Source organism: Takifugu flavidus, chromosome 16 (assembly GCF_003711565.1).
Source record: "Takifugu flavidus isolate HTHZ2018 chromosome 16, ASM371156v2, whole genome shotgun sequence".
Lineage (NCBI taxonomy): Eukaryota > Metazoa > Chordata > Actinopteri > Tetraodontiformes > Tetraodontidae > Takifugu > Takifugu flavidus.
Window position 1 is genome coordinate 13,169,820 of NC_079535.1, and position 23,885 is coordinate 13,193,704.

Sequence of the window (23,885 nt, forward strand, 5' to 3'; positions counted from 1 at the left end):
TGTTCCCAGTTTATTGAGCAAATTCATCATTAGGAACCCTGATGAGGAATAATTAATGTGGGAGCGATGGATGGATGAGGGATGGATAGATGAGGGGATGATGGATGAGGGGATGATGGATGAGGGATGGATGGATGAGGGATGGATGGATGAGGGATGGATAAGGGGATTGATGGATGAGGGGATGGATGGATGAGGGATGAGGGGATGAGGGGATGAGAGGATGGATGGACGAGGGGATGGATGGATGAGGGGATGAGTGGATGATGGATGAGGGATGGATGGATGAGGGGATGAGTGGATGATGGATGAGGGATGGATGGATGAGGGGATGGATGAGGGGATGGATGGATGATGGATGAGGGGATGGATGGATGAGTGGATGAGTCCTGCTGTCTTTGACGCCTGTAGCCGAACGATCGGAGAAACAGGCCAAGGGACTTTCTGCCTGTTCCTGCGGCGTCGGCGTCGCTCAGATTAGCGAGCGTAGCTCTAATGGATGAAACGTCTCCATGCTAACGCTCACTGTCACGTCAGCCACCAGCACCGAAACGTTGGGGGGTGGGTTCTAGTCCCGGCTGTGATCCGAAGAGCTCGTTGAGGGTTTCAACCACTGACGTGTGGCTTGGGGATTTGATGCCCTTCAGAAGGATGATGCAGAAAATTCCGGTACGAACGTCGTAGAGCTGGAACAGCTCAGCAACTGTTTCCACTTGGACTCCAGAATGTTGGGAGTTTGGGAGGTCAAAGGTCAGGGTGGCAGCGGCCTGATCTTTGGGTTCTCCTTGGATCTCAGGAATGCCGTTGGGAGCAAACATGAACTTGGCCTCAGGGTTGAATGGACTCCATCGTAAAGGTCAGAGGTCGGTCAGGAGCCGTGAATGACGTGTTTTTAGGGATTTTTGGTTCCCGAAACTATAGAAAAATATTGGATTTGCTACAATTATCCTGCGTTCAGTGTGGACCAATCAAAGCAACGTTGATGCGCAACAGCATTTGAAGTCGTAGACAGGAAGTGGCAGGAAGTGACAGGAAGTGGCAGGAAGTGACAGGAAGTGGCAGGAAGTGGCAGGAAGTGACAGGAAGTGACAGGAAGTGGTATGAAGGGACAGGAAATGCAAAAACCAGTACAGAGAAAGTCCAGACTGGAACTGTCAGCTTTAATTGGGACGCTTTAACATTACTGGCTAAATCTCTCGTGATACTTTAGAAAACCTACATTTATGTCAGTTTCTGCTCGACTCACCACGTTTTTTATCTTTGCTTCAGCTTAAATACGGAGTTTTTCCATTTGGCTGCAGTGAATCAGGAGGACAAAGGCAGCTTTTTTCTGTTGATGTGACTCATTGTGCTTCAAGGCTCTTAGGTACGAGCGCCCGTCAAAAACCGCCATCTTGTCTTCATACAGGCGGGGTGAAGCTGACCAGACGGTAGTCGTGGTTACCACCTGTGTTAAACACCTGATCTATAGAGGCAGGTAGACCCGCGTGACCTGGTCAGGACCACCTCCTTATGTCCCCACGTGACAACAAAAGCAAAGTTTAGCCTCCCTTTAATGGCTGTGCTTAATTAATACGACCGTTTAAACCCAAGTGTGATGACAAGAGGACACTGAAGGCTAAACGACCGCCTGCTGCCCCAGAACCTCTGTGGGAACGTCCCCCAGCAGCTCTTCCAGAGGAATTCCCTCTCCCAGTCTGGGCTCCGTCAGCGACCCCGGCTCCAGGGTGGAGGGTGCCAAAAATGCCCCAGGGCACAATTAGCCATCAAAAGGCCGCGGTTCCTGCTCAGCTTTGGCCCACTCCTCACAGACCCCCCCACAGACACAGCAGGGACACCTTTTAATCTTCTGTTGTTCACTTCCCCAACTCACCTCGCCCTGAAATTCCTGGACTTGCCCCCCCCCGAGGGCACGTGCGCGTCTTGTGCATGTACCTGCAGCGTTTGCTCGGGTTGCATCAGTATCAACTCTAATTAAAGGACCTCTCGCAGCACTTTACAACACAAACGTTGTTTTTAATGTCTCTGGGGGGGACTGCTGGGTTAATGAGACGCTCCTGCCAGTAAAGGTGCCCACAAGTGCTCGTAGAACATTTAAGCTCCTTCACTTTCACTTGATTAAAATACCTGAAGCCCTCAAACAGCAGCAGGAAAGCAGCTTTTTAGCGACATGCTAGTCAAGTTGAAGCAGAGCAGCTACCAACTGTTGGCTGACGGTGGTTCTGTGGGACCGACCCGGGGGTCCTGACTCATCGTGTTGCATCATGTGACCTCCCAAAGGCGCATCACGAGACGCGGCCGAGCGGCATCATGTGACATCAGTTTGTGCGGAAATCCTCGGCAGGTTATTAGCTGCAACGTGGTCGCCGTGTGGGGCGAGCGAGGCGAGTTAATGAAATAAAACTACCGTGAGTCAGCCTGGGATGTGGTGTGGGATCGATTAGGGAATTCTCCTGACATGGACGTGGGGAACATCTGGGGAACATACCAGAGAGGACAGCAGAAGGAACTGTGTGGGGGGGGGGGGCTACGATGAGAGCTTGGCGTGAGATAGAAAGAAGGTTTCTGTTGTTCTGTTGGTTAACGTATGTCTGGTTTATTTCTGGGTCCAGAGAAATGGTGTCGCTCAGCCCTCACACTTCGCTTTTCTTTGGGAAAAGCAGCCGTCGTTCCTGACAAAGCTCTCGTTGTTCGCAGGAGGAGGAGTTTGTCGTCGTGTAAACTCAGCTGACTGCTGGGCAGCGATGAAAGCACGACGCACGCCAGACCAGCCCCGAGACGTTGGTGCGACAGTGTTTCTGTGGCTTAGCGCGCGCTGCTCCTCTTTTTACAGAAAGGCTGCAAAGGTCACAAAGGTCGGCTTTAAACCCCGCGATAATCAACTCAAGCTTGATTAAAAATGGGCTCAATCATTTCCTGTCATACAAATTTATCCCGTGAGCGTGTGAGGTTGTCACGCTCACGTTTAGCTTAAAGCAACGGCCTCTTTAGCATTCGCGACAGGGACGCGCTACAGCGGCGTGCTGCGCATGATGGCGGCGTCCCCTCAAACGTGGCTGCATTTCCAGAGAAATGAGCCTTCTTTACGAGCTGTGCCGCACAAACGGAACGCAAAGGTTGAACATCAAAGCGCATCTGCTGGAGAAGCGTCGGTTTGGAGCTGTAACGACAATAATGGGAAATTCTGCCCGGCGTTCTGAATCATCTCCTAATTACCTGCACGACGTTTGTCTGCTCTCCATTTTGAAAAGGAATCACGTGTTTTTCATCTCTGCACCTCCGGTGGAACCAATTTATCATCAAAACAGAAAAATACACCCAAGTATCCAAGATTCTGCTGCTCTGTGATGCATCTGCTCCTCCAACGCCGCCGCCGCCGTCAGGACGTCAGGACGTCTGTCCGCCCAGCAGCAGTTGACAGGAGGCGAACGTACGGACGCCTCGGCAAACACGTGTCCGCCATCTCGGTCTGGACCCGGTGTGTCCGTGTTTTCAGATCCGGATGGATCTTCTGCCCTGACAGCAGAGGAGACTTCATGACTGTTAATGAGGCCGCGTCTGAAAGGCCAGCGGAGCGTGAAGCACGTAAAGGTCCTTAATCAGCTCCCACCATCACGCCGCGGCACCAGCACGCGCGCCAAAACCCCGAAGTCGGAGCCGACTTGCTCGTCTCTGCTCTTCCGGTGTGCACATTTAGAGCAAAGCTCTTCATTTGTGGAGGGGTGGAACGTTCCCGCGGTACTTCCGCGGATCTGCCAACGCCAGAAGACGGACGATGCGCACGTGGACCGGAGCCGACGCCGTCCCTGATCACAGCGTTCTGGCAACGCCGCGGCTCAGAGGAGCGCGCCGTCCTCCCGAAAACATAAATAAATGAGGAGCTCAGCAGAAGATTCCCTCCAGGATGCTGAAATAGTTTTGTTCACGGTGGCTCAATCATTTCTGTCTCCATGACAACGAAACATAACCTTATTTGAAATAGGCCTGTCGACTGTAGCGCTTGCACTACTGCTGCTAACTGGGGGGGGTATTTAAGCAGCTAGCCTCAGCTGTGATAATAACAGACCAGATTACCATCAGAGGTGTGAGACAGGTGTGACACCTAATGGTGCAGGAGGGGGCAGATTCTCCTCCCTCCCTCCCTCCCTCCCTCCCGACTCCTCTGTCGTTAACTTCCCGATCATCTTAATTATTCACTAGCCAGACAATTTCGTGGCCTATTTTGTGACGCAAGGGGCGTGTTGGAGTTGGTGTTGGCGCGTTCACGTGTAACGGGACGGTTCCTCCGATCATCACCGAGTCCCTTCACTGATTATTCCGTTTGTCATCTGACAGGAAATCAGATCCAATGAGTTTCTGGAGCTTCTCAAATGCTCGTGATACATTTGAAGGTCACATTTTTCGGGCTCAGCTTCCCACATTAAAGCTGCGTTTCCCATCTTTGGTGAAACAGACATTTGAAGCTTCGTCCACACAGCAGAAGTGAGCGGAATCTGTGGGTTTTTGATGCTTCGGGAGCAAACTGCAACTTGTTTGATCCAAAAAGCAGCGAACAATCGTGTTTCTCAGTGTTTGTTCACCGTTTCACGTCGGTTCTGCGTCGGTTGGTCGAGTTGCGCCATCGTGCGCTTCAAAGAACGTCCAGAAACTGTAAAAGTCTTCAGACAAACTCCATCTTTGAAGCATCGGGCCAATTAAATGGATTTATTGGCTGTGTGGAGGAGGTCACAGTGTGTTCCCACCTTGATTAAAAGGAATACACAAAAATGTTGGATGAATTTTTAATAACTCTTGTTTTAATAACGTGGAAGGGAGGCAGGAAGCCAGTGGCTCGTGTTGTTCCTCCACCAGCCCTGCTCAGATGCTGGAAAATTCATCCTTCACATCATTTTTTCATCCCCTTTTAAACGAAATTTATTTAAAATTAAATGGCTAAATGCAACATTGCAGATATCACAGATTTTCACACAGATTCTGGTTGAAGGTTTTTATCAGGCAGTTTAGATGCAAAAATCGACATTTTGCCTTGTGGATAAATTAATTTAGTTCCCTGTAATGATCAGACAGTTCCGGGTGACGTTTTTACCTGTTAAAGGCGTTAAACTGCCCAAACATCCAAGAAATCAGGGCAAAATCAAACACTTGAAAATAAGATCAGCTTCATTTCAATGTAATTAAAAAATATTATATTAATTTATAGATTTGTGTTTATTTTTGTTTAGTGTGTGTGCTGTATTAAAGGTTTTCTTTTTTTTTAAATGGATGAGAGGCACTAAGACTTTAAGGAAAGCAGGGTAACCGTTAGCAACCCAGGCAGCAGCAGCATCACCTGTGCAGATTAACGCAGGTAATTGTTGCTGCCTTCAGCCCCAGAGGTGCCCAAACATCTGTGTGGTTAAAGTTAGGGAGCGTCTGAATGTGTTTGTCTCTCAGAAGATGGCGTTTCTCTCACCCCTCCCCTGACTGACGTGGTGATCTTTAACAGTCCTGTCAGGGAAACACCCCGGAGACGCGCTGGCGAGCCTCGGTTATAGGATGAATATGTAAACGTGCCGGCTCACCGCTCACGGGAAGCCCTCTGCCTTTGGCCCGGCGTCTCGATAACCTTCAGAATCTCCCCCCTCTCCCCCCACGCCGCGCCGTCTGGCCACACGTTGCACGCAGTCACGGAGCCGCGTGACAAACCCTCTGAAGTGTGTGTTTGCAGTGGGGGCTCTTTGCCAGATTAAGTTTAATTCCAAAATGAGATGTGCAGCGTTTAAAAAAGCGGCGCCCGAGCATAGCGGAGCGATGCTGTGCCTGACAGCCGAACTCGCTCCGTCTTATCTCTGGATAAAGTCCTGACCTTTCTGATGAAAAGAGCCTGTAAACACGTAATCGTCGCCTGCTAACATTTCTGCAACCTAATGAACACGTTAGCAACGAGCGCGGTGCATTTTTCTGTCAGCGAAGGGAATTCTTCTCCTGCTCCGTTTGCCTCCAACAGCTTCGGCCTTGGTTTTCTGATTAGGGGAAAGGTGACGAATCGAGTCAGACCTGTTTGTTTGGGCGCTGCCTTTTCACATTTCTGTCCTCATTTCACAGAGGTACATGGGGATTTTTTTGGTTTTTGACCTTCTGGTTAATTTTCTGCAAGCGTAACTGGACGTTTACTTAATCTACATCTAAGTTCCACTTAAATAATGTTTGAGTTAAGAAAGAGCAGCCAAGAACGCTCCTAGATTTCTACTGGCTCCGCCCATTTTCCCAAGTGTGCGTCTGAATGATCCGCGTGGACTTGGGCAGTTAGTCATGACAGTGGGTTTAACCTGGGCAGCAGCAAGTCCGTGCCTGCCTGCCGCGCCGATCCAAACGGTCTGCCCCAGTGCATCATGGGAAACGCACACTGAAACAGACCGTATGTGTCCAAACGCAGCCAAAGCAGCAGAGCTTGACTGGGTCCAGATGGTCTTTCTGTAATGGACTCTTTTTTTGCCTAAAGATTTGTATCTTTGATGTTCAAAGAGTCAAGAAATATATTTAATTACCGCATCTGACCTCAAAGGCTTGAAAAAACTAGCGTTTGTTTCACTTTTTTCTCAAAGAATTAAAGTTCCCCTCCATTTATTCTGTTTTTACTGTTGTTTTCTGGTAAACAGCGGTAGCCTCAGCCTTCGTTATAATTTACTGTGCTCATTAAGTCACGCCTCTGCTGCCCTCTCTAAATATTACAGAGATGATGGTGCATTTAGTGTTGCAGGATCCTGATGTTGAGGAGGAGAGGACATGAGCCAGCATGTTTAGCATAACGACAAGCATCTGCAGTATCGTTAGCTTAGCATTGTCATTTCTCATAATAGCCATTTGCACTCCTGAATAGTTTATTAGCTGATTTTTAGGTTTTCCAGCATGTGTCCCAGATCCACACGGTGCTCTTTGTTGAGGTTCGTTCCTCAGGAACATCAGCATAATCATAAAATTGCCGCTGCAGAGGCTGTTACTGTCCAGGTTCACCTCACTCATTTATGGCTTTCCCTTTTTGTCTGCTCCTTGCAGAGGCACCTCCGTCTGGGATGTCCAAGAATGGATACTTCTTTCAAGAAATGGGTGAGTCCTACCCCCTCCAGGACACTTGAATGCAGCAGACAATACATTTTCAGTAGTTTTGAGCCGATAACAGAGGGTGCTCTTCACTTCGTTATTCCCCGGCTGCCTGTAATGCATCATTGTGCTGTTGTGTGGAGCAGGAGGACGGAGGAAAGGCTCTCAGCCTCACACTGCACTGCAATAAATAATGAACTTTTCTCTGCCCGCTATGATAACGCCGGTTTCATTACCGTAAAGCCAAGGAGAAGCACCCAATTAGTATGTGCAGCACAAGCCGGCGGGACATAGCGGGCTTCCATTGGCTCTCCTGGCTTCCCCAGACAATTATTCCCTCCTGCAACACACCGATGCACTCCGCAGATTCCCAGAAAGCCCCCTGCTGCACCCCCATGTTTGTTGGACACCTTTAACCTGATAGAAATGCAGTTACACTGTTGTTGGCAGGCGAGAAGGAGACAACAGTTCTCATTATCGAAGGTCGGATGTTCCGGGAGCCGGTGAAGGTTTTCCAGCGTCTTTGATACCCACACTCATCGCCAGGAAGTCCTTTAAACAAACTGATGTATTTTCGTTGGATCCTCTCCTCATTTGTCTCCGTGTTCTACCCACGACCGGGGAAATATTCGGCTTGTGAGGCTCAGGGAGGGTTAAACTGCTGCCACCACACAGCTGACGGGATCTTCTCCTCACCCAAGGTGGCAAGTCGGAAGTTTTTGTTCAAAGATGAATCCTCCCAACTGTCAATGTTGGCACGACTGAATAAAGCTCGCAGCGTTTGAACCAGAGCAGGAGACAGCGCGCCGTTTGAAGGAGCGCCATCCGTCATCCAGTGACCCACATCCAACGTGCCTCCCTCCGCTGCACGTCGCATGTTTGCATCGACTGATCGGCGCCGTCTTTCCCGCCCGCACCGGCGCCGACTGCCACGGTGTCGGGCCGTCACTCCGCCGTCGTCGCTGACGGTTTTCACAAGGCCGTCAGCAACAGTTCTGACTGAGGAATTCGATTTCCATGAATCCAGAAACACGACAGTTCTAAATATTTAAAGTAATCCTCAAATTGATGGCGCCTGGTGTCGGCGCGCACGAGTCGATCTGTCGCTGCAGCAGCCGCCGCTCCCTCCCCAAGGTGATTTGAAAGTCAGAGCACAGCCGGCGAGGCTGAGGCACGGAGGGATGCGGCGCGGCGGCGACACGGCGAGGTTCAAATAATGTCAAATGCTGAGGCGCGATACCCACCCGAGAACGACGCCGAGATCTGAAACCAGGCTCCCTCCCCAGCCAGGAGACAGTCAGCAGATGAGGAACACGAGGTTTGGTTCAGGTCACGCCGTCGCCGGCTGCTCAGGATGCGATGAGTCACAGGAGCAGACGCCAGGCTGGTGTTCTGGGCACTTCCTGTCACGCAGAGACGGGTTCTTCTTCTGTGTTTGCTGTTACACTTTCAGATTCAGACATAATCTCCTCAGGTAAATTAGAGATTAGGGAGGGAGGACAGGAAAGCCTGGTTCCACCTTCACAGCGCAGCAGGAGGCGTCTGGGGGGCTCGTTTTAAAAGGATGCTCGGCTCGGCTCGTTACAGATTGATTAAATGTCATCTTTTTACACACACTTTTATGAGTTCACGCATCTGGCTCCAGATTAACATCTGACCTGCCGTCAAATCTGTGACAAAGTAGTTCAAATCGGCTGGTTTCAGCTGTCACACTCAAAGATGAAGTGACCTTGAAGGATGCGGCGACTTCTTGCCGTTAATCAGGCTGAATTATTCATATGAAAGGTTCAGTTCAAAATTACACATTAATTACCAGGGGATGAAGGAGATGAAGCCGTGACATTTTATATCTAAAGGTTTGTGTGGTAAACTCTCCCCGGCATGATAACACTCTGCAAAAAGACATTTCTGGGCATTGTTGGTGCCCTCCGTGGCTCAGGCCCAGAAGGAGAGGCCATATTTCACATTTATTGAATCAGTGACACTAATCTGGAGCACCCTTGAGACTGTGCATTGTTAAGCTCTCGTGCGTTTACACAAAAAACATTTGTGAGCTGAGATCACTGGTTTCATGTCCTGTAGATGCATTTGCATAGACCAGCCAGGCAGCACAACGCCCAGCAGGCTTATTCACAAAACCCTTAGAAACGCAAACAATTTCCCCATTTTTCAGACGGTTTTATTAAAAGCCTCCATGACGACTTTTCCAGGAAAGGAACTGTTGCTGTTAGCAAGAATGACGAGTTGTCTACGATAGGAACAACTTTCTCCTGCGTCTATCACCTGCTAATATAAGAGGATGTAGCTGATACTATGAACGTCTGATAGTCTGAATGATTAACTATCACATCACATTGTTGTTTATGGTTGTCCACCTAAACATCTTCCCTGGAGTGAATCGTTTTCCAAGATTAGCTGGATGCTAACAGTGGCTAACGTGGACTTGTGAGAGAGATTTTAGTATCAAATATACTCATTAAACGAGTGATTGATGCTTCAGATCCATGAAATAGAACTGCACAGCCTCACAAATCACAGGTTTGACCATTTTGAGCAGCGGCTGCTCATCAAAGACGGTTAAAAATGCTGTTTTACGAGCCCTGGTGAGCAGACTCCCTGTTGGGATGGGAGAGCTTCCAGCCCAGTTTCAGAAGCACCACTGCAGCCCGTTTTTGATGCGGAGGCACATTTGTTCCTCTGCAGATGCCTTGAGGGTCCATAAAAATAAGGATCAATACCCCATATGTGATCCATGGGATCGATAAGCCACACACTCACCATTTATAGATGTTGTCCTCTTACCACAGAGGTGAGTTTTGTTTTTTTTAATGGTAAAAGATTGCTTTCGACATCCAGAAACGGCACTGAAAACAAACACAAATGAAAGATGAATCACTATCACTTAGTAGGAGACCTTCAGGAGGACAAGAGCTGTGTCAAAAATGGAGACATTTGTGTGCGTTCAAAGGCTGAAAAAGGAAGAGTTCCTGTTCTTCTTACAACATGTTGGGGAACGGTGGCGGCAGACGCCATAGGTGCGGGTGCTGCCCCCGCCTGGCCAGGTCCGGAAGTGACCCTGTGCTGTTGTGTCCCCAGAGCAGCGGGAGGTGGAGCAAGAAGAGGGCAGCGACGGTCGAGAGGAGGGACAGGACTCGCCCATCACCTGTGGAGACGACATCCACCTTTACGACAACCAGATGAGCCCTGGCCCAGGTCGGTACCGAAGGAAGGTGCGGGTGGGGGGTTCGTTCATGTGATCATATCTGACAGCCGCGTTGCCTCGGCAACAAACCGGTAATAAGTCATCAGGCCGTGATGACGCGATCAGACTGCGTCAGCTCTAATGAGGCATCTTCCCGCCTTCTGGGCTCTGTACGTCCAGGACCGGGAAGCGTTTAATTGGACTTTGGGACACATTAGTTTGCTAACATACGAAAAATGGGGGGGAAAGTGAAGAATGCCTCCGTCTAGTTCAGCCGTGCGATCGATACCCTGTATCGATACGCTGTGTCGTCTGTCGGAGCCGCCGTCCGAGAACAAAAGAGAAGTTTAAAAATGGCGGAACGTCTCCGAACTCTTTCCCGCCGAACTGCGGGCTGCGTGATCGTGCGGGTTCTGCTGGCAGGCGTTGACTCGACAGACGGCTGCAGGTGCAGATGATTTTGACCCCGTCGCCGCAAAAAAAACCCGCGAGTCAACAGGTGACTGTTGCCACGGTAACAGTCACAGGTGCCGCTCACAGGCGAAAGGCAGTGATGTGACAGGTGACCGTGGGGCCAGGGCTGATTTTCCAGACATAGTAACACTTCAGGCATTTGACAAGAAGTTAGGAGAAAACCAACTGGTGAATTCTGGAATCTTCAGACCTGTCTGATGTTCACCAGCGTCTCCGTGTGCACATATTTCACGTTAATGGTGTCACCGACCGCCGTTTTAATGAGTGTGTCAACATGTGCTCCGGGAAAAGAGGCGCAGATGTCCCGTGGTTGGGATGAAGGGAACTAAATTCCGTTTACCCTGAAGCCCGTTCACGATGTACCAGAACGTAGAATAATCAGAGCGAAAACGCGGGGAATCTGACGACGTCACGCCGTTTGTCAGCCAGTGTAAAAAGCTACCAGACGACCAAAGTCCATAAAAAAAAACACATTCTAGTGATGCAAAGTGGCGTTCTGGGAAACGGCCTCGCGTTATTTGCCGTTCCTTCTCGTATATCGAAGTTACTGGCTGAAATCACAGCCGCGCATTCAATTAGCCTTCCTTTAATTGGCAGCTAGCCCAGCACGCTAACCACCATTTTAGTCATCATAGATAAAACTCAGAGAGAACTACAAAACTCACTAAAGTCATAAAAAATCGCATTACAGATGCACCATTTCTGGGTTCTGAATATTGATTAACGTGTCCTGACTTGATTTCGGTTGGTAGCTGCGTTTCATGGTTGAGGCTGTTGCCTGCATGTTTATGCTTGTAATTATTCCATTTCTTTATTATTCCACATCAGCGAGCCTCTTTGGAGTACGCCTGCATCAAATCGACGGTAGCCTCTGAACATGACTTTTAATCACATCCTGTCCGGCTACATAAGCAGCCGATTGTAAAAAATAAATAGCTTTCCGATTAGCTTGGACCCTCAGACGGGAAGTGTCCACTGTCTAACATCTGTCTAATTTACCATCCTGTGTTTAACCACGTCTGGGCTGTTAAGACATGTGGGACAAAAAGCTGGCTAATTGACTGATGACGCTAACGATGGATCCCAATGGCCAGTTTCAGTGGCAACTGGACAAATCCTGGGGCACGTCATTGGCTTGGACAGTCCCCATCCTCCGGGCTAAACTTTAACATAACTTTTCACCACCGTTGGGTCATAATTTTATTGTTTTGCCGCGATCTTAACCCTTCCTCCCAGGAACTCTGTCATAAAGCTGTCAAGTGGTCTCCATAAATAGAACAGATTTCATGATTATATTTCCGCCAGGGCTGGGCTCAGTTCCATTTCCCTTCAATCAATTTGGCTGAATATTGGAACGAGGGAGTCAGGGAAGGGCAGCCGCCTCTCATATTGGAAACTTGGACCAAGGTCACAATATTCCATATTCTGAAATGCAATATATGGACAGCTGGAGAAGAAGATAATAGGGAAACAAGCAAACGTACCGTCGGTCCAGTCCAAAGTTTGGGATTTGTGTTGCTGGAGGCGTCCGGCTGCCCTGATTAGCCCCCCCCCCCAGCCTAATTACGCATGCAGGTCGCTCACCTGGTCTACAGACTAGCAGTGTGCTTCTTTTGTTAAAAACGGAGTCCTAGCTCGCTTTTCCTGCTAGCAGCGTCTGCAGATAGCATCTCCTCAGCTGAGTTGACGCTGCAGGACATTGCAGGAAATGCAGCACTGTCAGCACTGAGTGGGGGGGTGGTGGTGGGGGTGTGTGGGGGGGGTGTCGCAGTGGGCAGATATGTGTGTTTGATAAGAGGCCGACGGCAGTGAGACGGGCACACAGACGCTCATTTAAACCTTTTTCCTGTCTTCTTTTCACAAGCGAGGTTCCAGCTTTATTGGTCTCGTGAGGCGGGTGTCAGGGACCGGGGGGGAGGGTGGAGGTGGTGGTGGGGGGCGGGGGCGGGCTGGAGGGTGTCCTCGGTGGCTGCAGCGTCGTCGTTAGGAGGCTGTGAGCGTCTGGGTTTGTGCACGTTCGCTTGTGTTTTCCGTGTTTCGCTGAAATGTGAATTCTCTCCTCGGCTCGTCCAGGAACTCCCCGTTCGGGAGATTCGGCAGGCGTCACGATTTGCTCCGTGGATTTGCTGTGGTTGCCATGGTGACGCCCTGCAGCAGGAGTGCATCCTGTGGAAATTTAGGGGTTCTGCAAAACGGAACCTGTTGTTTCGGAGAAACGATGAATTGGACGGGGGCTGCGTGCTCTTTTGTTTACCTTTCAATGCTAAATGAACGTCGGCTCGCTCTTCAGAACAAATATTTGCAATGAGAGGTTCCGGACGCTGCCCGACCTCCCAGAATAATTGGACCATTTTCAGTCACCTCGCTGCTCTCCTAATACAACACTCCACCCTGGGATCATATCACACTCCAGGCCGACACAATATAATCAACAGTTGTCGTGCTAAATGATCAAATAAGGAGCCCGGTCACAGTTGAACACCCCCCCCCCCCTAATCCCCACACCCTGGAATTCATGGCAGATTAGTTAAAGCCACGCAGCATATCCAGACATACAGAGAGAGTCGGGGCGGGGGGGGGGGGGGTGATGATCAGCAAAATGATAATCTTACATGAATATATGGATATCTGAAGCCCGGCAGCAATTAGAGCCCCGGCGCCCCCTCCCTCTGGGGGCGGATGAGCCCAGCCGTGTGCCTTTTGATTCCGAGGCTTTGGCAAAGCAAATCCGCTGCACGTGCCCCCGTCATAGTCACAGAACTCACCACGGGCCCGGACCTCTCTGCTCCCTCCCTCCCAGCAGGGGTTTTATCACAGCGAAGTGTTTAATATGGTGATGTAAACCCCCCCCACCCCCCCACCCCCCCCCTCGCCCCCGCTCCTCTCTGAAGAGTCACACTCAAACGTGGAGACCGACTCTTTGATATTAAGATATCCGCACGTTTTCCTAAAGCTCAGCTCTGTGGAGCATCAGATGTGGCAGCAGAGGAAAGCCCACGGTAACCTAATCACCCGCCCCTCCCAACAGTAAATGGTAATAACTATGTTACATAATGCAGCGGCGCTCCGGTTTATCGGAGCCAGCGGGGAACCTACAGCCCGCTGGTTCAGGGACTGGAGCGGGCTGAAATCCTCGTCCGCTCATTGTCTCTGAGCATAAAAAGGTTTTTCCTCCGTTTCCTGCCCCCACCACGCTGGGAAAAATTCAGCCCTTTGTACTTTATCCTGGCGCTCGCCTGGGCTCCACAGACGTGCGCTTTAAAGCCTTATCAGCGCAGAACTTCCAATCCCTCCTCAATGAGAGCATTTAGGAACTGGCCTCTTGACATTTTCATCACTTTTACAAAAAAGGCTCTGGGGCTCTTTGGTGGGCTGGGAGCTCGTTCCGCCTGATCCTCACAAGTGCTGATGTACTGTTTGTGTAATGCTTTAAAATGCAAATACGTCGCGACCTGCTAATTATTATGTCACCCTGGAAGGGGCTCCGACAGCGTGTAATACTGGGAGTTTCAGCTCTTTAAAGGGGCGACTGTGCCGTCGATGTGGCGACAGAAGCTTAAACATCCACGACTGGAGCACTAATTCTGTCACTCACGTCTTTGTTAAATCCCGGCTCTAAATTACGCAATCTTTCGTCTTCACGTTCTCAAATGAAAGTCTAAACATCCAAGGTCACACAGAAGAGCAGACGGACGGCTGAACGGGGTTCCCGGCTCCCACCCTTAATGGGGCGGGTGTTGCTCCACCCTGGGGCAATTGAGGGGCTAATTCTGTCTTTTGTCTTCCCTCAGATGCTGACGACTCAGGTTGTGTGTTACTGAACACATCGCGGAAGGTAAGAAGGCTTAGCTAATGTTCCGGTTGCACATCCCACCACTTCAGTTCCTCTTCCATCACTCCTCCACTGCTCACAACACAACCTAATTGTTTCGCTCGTCCCATTGTTCATTTTCCTCGACGTTTCGAGTAGAAGCTGGGAGCCAAGTGGATTCAGCCCGTTTCTGCTGGAACTTTCATCCATTATCTCTTTACTTCTGACAACTTTAAGCGTCACAACTGTCTCATTAACTAAATTCCCCCGCAGTCACATTACGTTCCTATTAAAGAGACACACTCAGCACCTCTTAAAGGGACGGCCACCCCTTTTTATGTTGCCTGATTGTTTATTGATAATGATCCTGTCTGAATTTGGCTCTGCCAGGTTAGCATCTGCAGCTTTTATACTCAGCAAACAGCGCTGGGAGTGCCTGGAAAAACACGGCTCCCCGCTCGATGCTTCTGTGGATTTAATGGCTCGCCCGAGGACCAAACGACGTGTCTGATGTATTTCTGTATAAATGAACACTCGGCATTACGGGAAAAAAGGCTTGGATGATGATTTGCACAGGAAACACACAACAGCGGGGGATTGAGAGGGCGCCTCGCTGTCGTGGGGGGCAGCCGTAGACGGACAAAACAGGCGAGACACAGTCGAAAACACCCCGGCCAGAACGTTGTTCCCGAAACCTCAAGACAAAGAGCAGATTTCTGGGTTCTTGTGGTGGAGAGATGCCATCAGGGGCAGCATTTGAGAAAAATCTGCCCTCGCCTGCGTCAGGATTTGGCGGCTGTTAGATCGTCTGCATTCTGAGGCTTTCCCAGAGACAAGAGAGCAAATCGCAGTAATCAGAGCTGCTGGTCAGAGATCAGCTCAGACTTTTCTTCAGTAGCTGTCAAAGGAAACAACTTCACGTACAGAGTTCAGATCCCGTCACGTTTGCCGCCGTCACCCACGCGCTGTCGTGGGGGGACCAGTAGGTTTAACTGGGGGGTTCCAGCATCGTGGAGCACAGTTCCACCTTATTAAATCCCCTCAGCTCATCCCTTCATCCTGTCATGTTTCTCTTACTGCTGCGTTTCTAATAGCAGTAAATGCTAGCGGAATGCTAACCTCTTTTCTCTGAAGCTTCTTCGCATGGTCACATTTCCCAGTAATTTGTGGTGGCCTATGAGTAGAATCCATTTAGCTGTGGTGCGCACAAAGAATAATTCAGCTCTTAACCTTTTATTCCGTTGAGCTGACCTGATTGGAAGAACAAAATAAATTAAACCACCTTTATTTTTAGGCTGCACCTAAATAGCTCCAAAGACTTCTGCTTGTTCCGTTCTTTTCAAGAGAACAGCAGGGAATCCTTTCATATCCTGTCCGTCACATGATCAATAATATTGAGAGCTGCTGGTGTTCGGAGCTCTTAATCGAGCTGTGTTGGTCGTTCTCAGACACAACTCTTCAGGAAGACACGTCGCCCGATCTGTGGCTGGTTTACTTAAAGATTTGGAAAATCCACTGGAGCTTACAATAGCTGCCTTGTTTCAGCCTGCAGGCCTGTGCACATCTGCCATTGATTAAACATGACGTCACAGCAACAAACTTCTGTTTCGAGCAGCAGTTCTGCAGCTACGGCGTCACGTGCACTATTTTACTGCGCGGATGTCACATTAGCTTGTGCGCTAAGTGTTATTTACCAGGTGTCTTTCTGTTTTCTGCAGAAACTGCTGTGCTGATCACATCCTTTGTCTTTTGAACAGTATGTGAAGCTGATGAACTTTGAGGAGGAAATCCGGGCTCACCGTGACCTGGACGGCTTCCTGGAGCGGGCCACCATCCTGCTGGATGAGACGGCCGCCTCCCTGGACGACGTCCTCAAGAGAATGCTGCACAGCGTCGGTCAGGACAGCCACGCGTCCGAGCCCGGGTGCAACTTTGAGGAGGTGATGAGCATGCTTTTCACCGACGCAGGAGCGCAGGAGGTCAACGGTAAGCTCTGACGGGGGTTCCCGCGGCCACACAAGCAGGAAAGATGTTTAAATAGAGAAACACACGCAGAGAACTTGGTGAACCTTCTGACGTACAACAAAACTGCCCTAAAAAACATCTGCGCTTCCTCACCTGAGGCTCAGCAGCTGAATTGTCAGATAGGTTTGAGAATGGTTGAGGAAGCTTTTAAGACCCAAAGGAGAGTTTGTGATGTTTGAATGGAGGCCGTGCATCTGCCCCGCAGCCTTTCTAAAGCTCAATCTGCAGGAGCCCGTTGGCAGACATCAAAGGTTTCTCAGAAGAGCTGCCAAGTTCTTATCACATCGCATACATTTAAAGATGATTTGACTGACCCCGTCCACGGTAAATAAATAACCTGTGCTGCCTGCGTCCTCAGAGTAGGTAGCTGTGTGTTCCCTTTACACTCTGTCCTAGTTATTTCTGGTTTTAACAGAAACTGTTGCCTTTAAATTTGCAACTCCCCGCAGGTTGGATACCTTTATGCTGGCTTCCAGCTCGCTGTCACATTAGCTCAGATATTCAGGCGCAGCTCATTTTGGCGGCGCTGCAAAGCCTCTTGGTTCAGATGGATCTCCTCAGCCTATTAGAGCAGTAGAAATCTGCCTCCTTGCGTAACAGCGTTGTTGCAGCATCCACTGTCGCAAAAGTTGATTCTTTTTCAAATGTTCTTTTCTGCGCACGAGGAAGCGGGGGGAGGGTGAGGTGCGTCTGGCGGCGCTGGCGTCCACACGTGTTGATGGTTAGTCAGAGGTGGGCGGTGCGGGATGCTCGCCCTGCTCCGTCGCCTCTGACACATCGGCGAGGTGATAATTGACTTCTGTCATCGATCACTCACTTAGCTTTTCAAACGGCTCGGCGAGAGTGCGAGCCGTGCCGACTGCCTCCGCTCCAGAGAGAAGCCCCACCAGCACCAGGACCCAGAATGGCGGCCTGGTTTTTAACACAATCCCGTGCAGGTTTTTATTGGGTCACATTAGAAATGATTCTGTTTCCTTTGATCTTTGTTGCGTACGGAGCAGCGAGCCGTCCAGTTGAGTTCTGTGCATCCTAATCAGACGTAATCACCAATTAGCTGCACAGAAACAACATAACGGCGTGATTTTATCTGGAGACGGTGATTTATTTCTTTCTTTAATTCAAGCAGAACAGTAGAACTCTGACTCTGGGGAAATACGTGAGCAGCAGCGGCAGAACAGAGGAGATGAACGTTGCTAATGAATTGCCCCGTGGATGATGTAACAATCCCACAATTACGCAACAACTAAAGACGACCAAGGTTTTACGGTGGCGGCCTTCGTGCAACTTTTGGAAACATTTACAGGATGAGCAGAACGACGTGCGAAGCTCGACTTGACGTATTTCAGCCCCTCGGGGGTGGGGGTGGGGGCTGGAGCCACATTTGTAAATTGAAATCAGAAATATTTGCTCTGCAACCTCTCCTGACCCTCCTGCGGATAAAGACATATCTTCAGGGGAGGAACAAAGGCTTTTCTCTGGGGAACCCGTTCATATAACGCGCCAGCGTGTTATCAGCACAACACATCTCTCCAGGTATTAATTTCTGGCATATCTGCACTGGCTCTGCCAGAGCAGCGCGATACGGCGGCCGCGCGTCCCGGCTCATTCCCGCCGTAATTCTGTACAGCTGCGAGATAAAGAGAACAGGAGCAGATTATAACCACCCAGAAAAGGGAGGGAATTACAGAAATGGAAAAGATGAAAAGCCCACAGAGATAATTAGTCCTGCACACGTTCGTTGTTTTAAAGTCCAGCTCCTGCTGCTCCCCGCTCTCCCGGGCTGCTGCTAAAGCCTTAATAAGGATGTCACATCAAGGCCAGCCTGCCAGACTTTCTGAGGCTGCGGATGATTGAGGGCTGCAGGAGATGATGACAGTTTACAGTAGAGATGAGCAGCTTCCACAGAATGTCTAATTGTCAATATTTGGAGCGATGGTGTTTAATCGTCCCCTCGTCTGTTATTCCGCAGCAGCTGCGGCGCTCTCTGCCATCCACGCCGCTGCGCCCTGGCTGCCACCACCCCACTGTAATTTATCCCCGAGTCGCTGTCACCTCTGATCGAGCTCATCGGCGCTCCACTTTGCCTCCGATTGAATTAAACTGTAAAGTTGTGGCATATTTGTGCGGCTTTGCAGCGGGAGATCCACTTTAATTAGCCTGATAAAAGGACCGTTTTTAACCAAATGCACAGACTCAGGATGCCATTTTAACAGTTCTCTGACATTTTGTGGCGTTGGAAACAGCTCATAATTGAATCAATGAAAAACATTTTTCTTCAGTTTAATTTGGATTAATTTCTCCAGAGCAGAATGGCGATGGATATTTCTCAGGTGGTCATGCCTGTCATTATAATAACACATCATTTCCAGGCCGTCGGCGGGACTTTCCGCGGTGCAGATCTGCCGTAACCCTCTGCATAAATGATCAGAATATTAAACTGGAGCAATTTCAGCTCTTTTACACGTGAAAGAAAGACGGCTACGTTTTCTTTATTGTCGTCTCCATCTCTGCGTCGGCGCCTCACTAAATACAGAGCTGCTATCAGTGATAGAATCCAATTTTTGCTAATAAACTGTAGGCAGGAATTGAGATAAGGCTCCGTGAGCCCAGCGAAGATCGGACATTGAGGAATTTTCTCTGGGAAACGTTATTTAATATGCATGAGCTAAAGGAGAGCAGGAAATGAAGTCTCTGTTCAGTGTCGATACTCATGCCTGTTAACCAGTGTGTGTGTGTGTGTGGCTGGAGGAGTGAGGACCTGCTGATCAGAAATGGTGACTGAAATTATTCTCTCTCCTCTTCCTCCCCTTCTCCGTGCAGACAAATCTCAAAGTTTCGTTTTCTTTGATGACGGTAAGCTGTGCTAATTGGATGAAAATGTCAGCATCAGCCGCCGCGAGGCTGCAATCACAGGCGTGATGCTGTACCAATCACCATCAGTATGCTGTTTGTGTTCCATGCCCGGGACTGGGTCGATCCTCCGAGTCATCAAATGATTACAAAAGCCAGCCGTGGCTCCGCGCCGCGGACGTCGATGCCTCTCCAACGGCCATTCTGACCAACGCTGGCCAATAATGCCAAGACTCCAAAGTCCTGTGAGGGACTCAATCAGACCCGCTCGCTGCGATTATCGATTTGATTAATCGACAAAGGAGATTTTGGAGTAATTTCATTGGTGTAATTGTAACGGCAGCTCCGCTGTTGGATGATCTCCTGGGATTAACGAGGCTCCGTCATTGACCCAGTCCTCATGGCGCTCTCATGGCCCTCTCATGGCGCTCTCATCACCCTGTGATATCATAGTGCCCGACTCCCTCGCCGTGATTGGCTGCTTTTGGCTCCCAATATACAGTAAGTGTTTCATCTGCCACTGCTGTACGGAGTCCTCGTGTCTTCTAATCACCTCCCTCAAAGTGCCCTCCACCATCATCATATTGAAGGAAATCAATCTCGTGCACGCGTGCGTGTATGATTGTGTGTGTGTGTGAGGGGTTGTGACTGCAGTTAATCTATAAGGCAGCATAAGATCAGTAGGGTTTATTGAGGTCACCCCTGAGCATAATGTAAGGAGCTTCCTTCACAAAAGAGCTCTTGTCCTTTCCCAGCGAACCCACGAGCCGTCTGCGGGTTCTTTTCCGCGGAGCTGCACACGTTTCTGTCAATTTTCCACCGCTGAATTGGGGCTGGGACGCCAGAAGAGATATTAACATCTCTGCTTGTATTCTGGAGCGGTTCAGCATATCTGTTGATTTGTTTCCTGCCTTCTTTGGGGCAGACTGCGTTATCCTCCTGCCATTTACAGGATTATGCATTATGTTTTTCCTCCCTTCCAACCGGGGAAAATGCAGCTGAGGAATTTGGATGTGGGGAAGATCAAAGGGGCCAGACCAGTCAGGCAGTCTCACCTTCCGCGTGTTCTGTCGTTTCTTCCCATTGAAGTTTGTCAAATTCGATGTGCGGCGAGTGTGAGACGTGTGACACGTCTCCCCCCATTGTGAGTGGAAACTGTGGTGTTTGCATAGCAAAAAGCTGATGAAACCAGGCAGAAATCTTCACATAACTGACAAATATCAAAGCTGCTCATCTTCATTAGCTTTCCACTCCATCTCTCTCTCTGTCTCGCTGAACGTAGGCTGCTGATGAAAGATACAGAACTCATTAAAAATGTGTTGGACTTTTTCCTCCCTCACTTTTTTCATATGTATAATGTGCAGCCATAAACCTGCTTTTGTGCAACACATTTGTGAGGTTTATGGACGCTGCTTCTGTCTGTACACAGATGCTGCAACCTACACTCCCTCCACTAGGTGGCACCACCTTCCACACCCCAGACATTAAACAATAGCATTCCCTTTTGACATCGGAGTTTATTAAACATGGCAAAAGATGCCCAAAGAGACATTTTGATGACATTATGAGCAAATCAAACGAGCTGCTGCCCGGTGACAGCGGGTGAGATTATCACCCAGCGGTTGATTAGAAGCTCGTTTAGTCAAATCTCTTCACATTCAGGCTTATTTTTAGTTCTCCACTGATATCAATAAGAAATTTGGATGTTTTGATTGTTCCATTCCTCCTCCTCCTCTGTCACAGACTGTTTTGTATCCCCTGTTCTGCCAGGCTTGTCTTATATTTTCCTCGTCTTCAGCTCTCACCCCCCCCCAACATTCTCTCCTCTCTGCAGGCCCCTTTTCATCTTTCCCTCACCCTTTCTTTTTCTTTCTTTTTTGTCTGCATCGCCGTTCCCTCGTTCCTGACTCTCTCGCTCCTTGAGCACTGTGATACTGTTGTCATGGTGACGCCCATCATTTTCTGGCATGAATGGAGGATACCTTATTGATGAGCCAGCACAGCAGAGAGAGGAAAGGAGAAAGGGAAAGACAGACTTAAAGGAAGAATAGGAGAGACGTCAAGCGGAGGGGAAATTGGTGTGATATGATAATGATTCTCCTCACCGTTTATTACACAAATACACCCCCCCCCCCCTTAATTTTGCTCAGCACTCGTGCGTCAACCGAGTGGCGGCGTGCCAAAACACGCCGCATCTTCTGGAGGCTTTCAGGATGTTGAGTCTGCTGGAGAAAATCCCTGGAAACACCATTATTCATCGCTCCCAGCGTGAGAACTCAGAAGGGAGATCCTGCGTCTTATTAGGAGGCAAACAGACAGGTCTCAGCGGCGCCCCCAGCTGCTGTTTGCTCAGTGCTGCGTAATGAAGTGTCACTTTCTAAAATCTGAGCGTGAACGTTTCCCGGGGATGGACGAACCTCGTTAATAGCGCGTTTGCTCACGGGGCACAGCGACATTGCAGCGTGAGGCGAGCTTGTTAAACACTCGTGACGCTGATATCGTGTCCAGAGCTCTGCAACAGCACATTACACCGTTTAATATTTTAAACATGACACGAGAAGGTCAGATAACGTACGTTTTAATCTCATTTCAATTTCCAAAGACGTTATTTACAACTACAGTGAATATTGGGAAAGTTTGAGTGCGTGTGTGTGTGTGAGAGAGAGAGAGGTTGAGTCTAGATTTATGTGGATCTCAGTTAGTTCCTATTTGACCTCTGACCTTTCCCACCCTAGTCCACCTTCTGTCAGAGACGATTCAGGGTGTGACGGCGACCGCCACTGGCGTCCAGTACCAGCAGTCGTGGCTCTGCATCCTGTAAGTGTGAACACATGCACCCTTTTTTCTCTCTTTGACATTTGGAGTATAGCATCTTTTTAGGAGCGCAGCATAATTCTCAACGTAATCTAGTAAACCTGCAGTATTGTCCACGTTCGGACAGCTTGTACCTGAGCAGCAGCGACTCGGAGGTTAAACTATGGGAATGTTGGTGACCCGCTGACCTTTGGATGACCTCCTCTTTATCCTTCTCTGCCCCAGCTGCAACGTCAAGCATCTCCAGAGGCGCCACGTGTGCATCTCCCGCCTGGAGAGGCCGCAGAACTGGGGGGAGAACTGCTGCGAGGTCCGCTACGTCATCCTGATCCTGGCCCCCCTCAAAATGGTAATCGCTGACCCCCCACAGGGAGGAAATCCTCTTTGACAGCTGCTTCTCCTCAATCGCACATTTGGTCTCAATCATTGAGTAACTAAGTTACATACATTAGCATTTGCTAACCCAGAAAGACGCACTAACAGAAGCTTAATGAGCCAACTCATCTAATTAACAACGGTGAGAATCACAGTTTTGTTCAGATGTTTATCTGACATGAAGTGAGGCATCATCCTGGCATGACAGCACTAACCAAGAACTTGTGCCTTTAATTACGGGTTCGTAATGCTTAACTAACCAGTTTTGGCATCTCGGAGCGCTTTGTGCCGTTTATATGATTAGATTCTATGGACTGATGAGGTATTGAAGGTCGAAGGTCAAGCCTTGTTCATCCCATAGGTTCAGAGGTCAAAGGTCATGCCAACAGCCCCATTATCTTTATAAACATCTCAGGTCGAACTGAATCTGTTATCTGACGTGACATGAACGCGGCACCGGCGCTCCTGTGGACAGCAGTTCTGAGCATCTTGAAGCCACCGCCAGGCGAAGGTCCTCGCTCTTGCAACAGCACGTGCGCTGAATGGAGTCGGAGTGACCGTCAGCACCTGGACCGGCTCGGCCTCTGGGAGTTTAAATCAGGGAGCTCTTCAGAACTGAAGACTCTTTGTGCTTCCCAGAAGCCCACTCAACCCTCCAATCTGCCACCTGTCAGGACATGCTGTCCACGTCCTGTGTCCCGTCTCTCCTGATCGTCCCAACCTCTCCGTGTCCAACAACCCCCAGGGCTGTTGAACCTGACCAGCATCTGCTTCCACTTCCATAACCCACCTGTGTTGCTCAGTGTGCCCGGCAGCGCCGAGCCCCAACTAAAGCAGAAGAGTGCTGCTCTGTGATGTGGGCTGGTTCTGTGAAGGTTGGTCTTGGTTTTAAATAAACCACATCTGACCTCCCGACTGCCGTGGAGAAGTGCTGAAATGCTTAGAAACGGAGGGGAGCAGCGAGGGCCTGGACGGCAGGTTGCTGGATGGATCATCGTGGCATTTCCTCCAGACATTCATGCTCTTTACACTTTGATTTCTTGTCCACTTAAAGACTGAAATGTCTCAGCGTGGACATGACAATGGCTCCTAATGACCGACTGCTCTCTTCCTCTGTTGTGGTGGCTTTTTTCTTGGCGGCGAGTGTAATTTCTGCCGCGCTCGTGTGAGTTTCTGACCTCGTTTTACGCAGCCGCCATTGGTGTTGACAGGCTGACACGACTCAGGCAACAATTGAGGTGTATTGACGTTTTA

The 23,885-nt window shown here is 49.6% G+C and overlaps 1 protein-coding gene across 2 annotated transcripts in view; it reads left to right on the plus strand.

Moving 5' to 3' along the window:
* slc4a11 (solute carrier family 4 member 11) overlaps positions 1-23,885 on the plus strand; it is a 46,939-nt gene that overhangs the window by 6,372 nt on the left and 16,682 nt on the right. The window contains exons 2-8 of one of the 2 annotated variants that reach the window (XM_057058394.1): positions 7,036-7,086; positions 10,177-10,293; positions 14,548-14,591; positions 16,325-16,553; positions 19,413-19,445; positions 22,178-22,259; positions 22,482-22,605. In XM_057058394.1, the coding sequence (XP_056914374.1) occupies positions 7,036-7,086; positions 10,177-10,293; positions 14,548-14,591; positions 16,325-16,553; positions 19,413-19,445; positions 22,178-22,259; positions 22,482-22,605 (680 nt within the window). The remainder of the gene's footprint in view (positions 1-7,035; positions 7,087-10,176; positions 10,294-14,547; positions 14,592-16,324; positions 16,554-19,412; positions 19,446-22,177; positions 22,260-22,481; positions 22,606-23,885) is intronic. The other variant, XM_057058395.1, reaches the window with a different exon arrangement.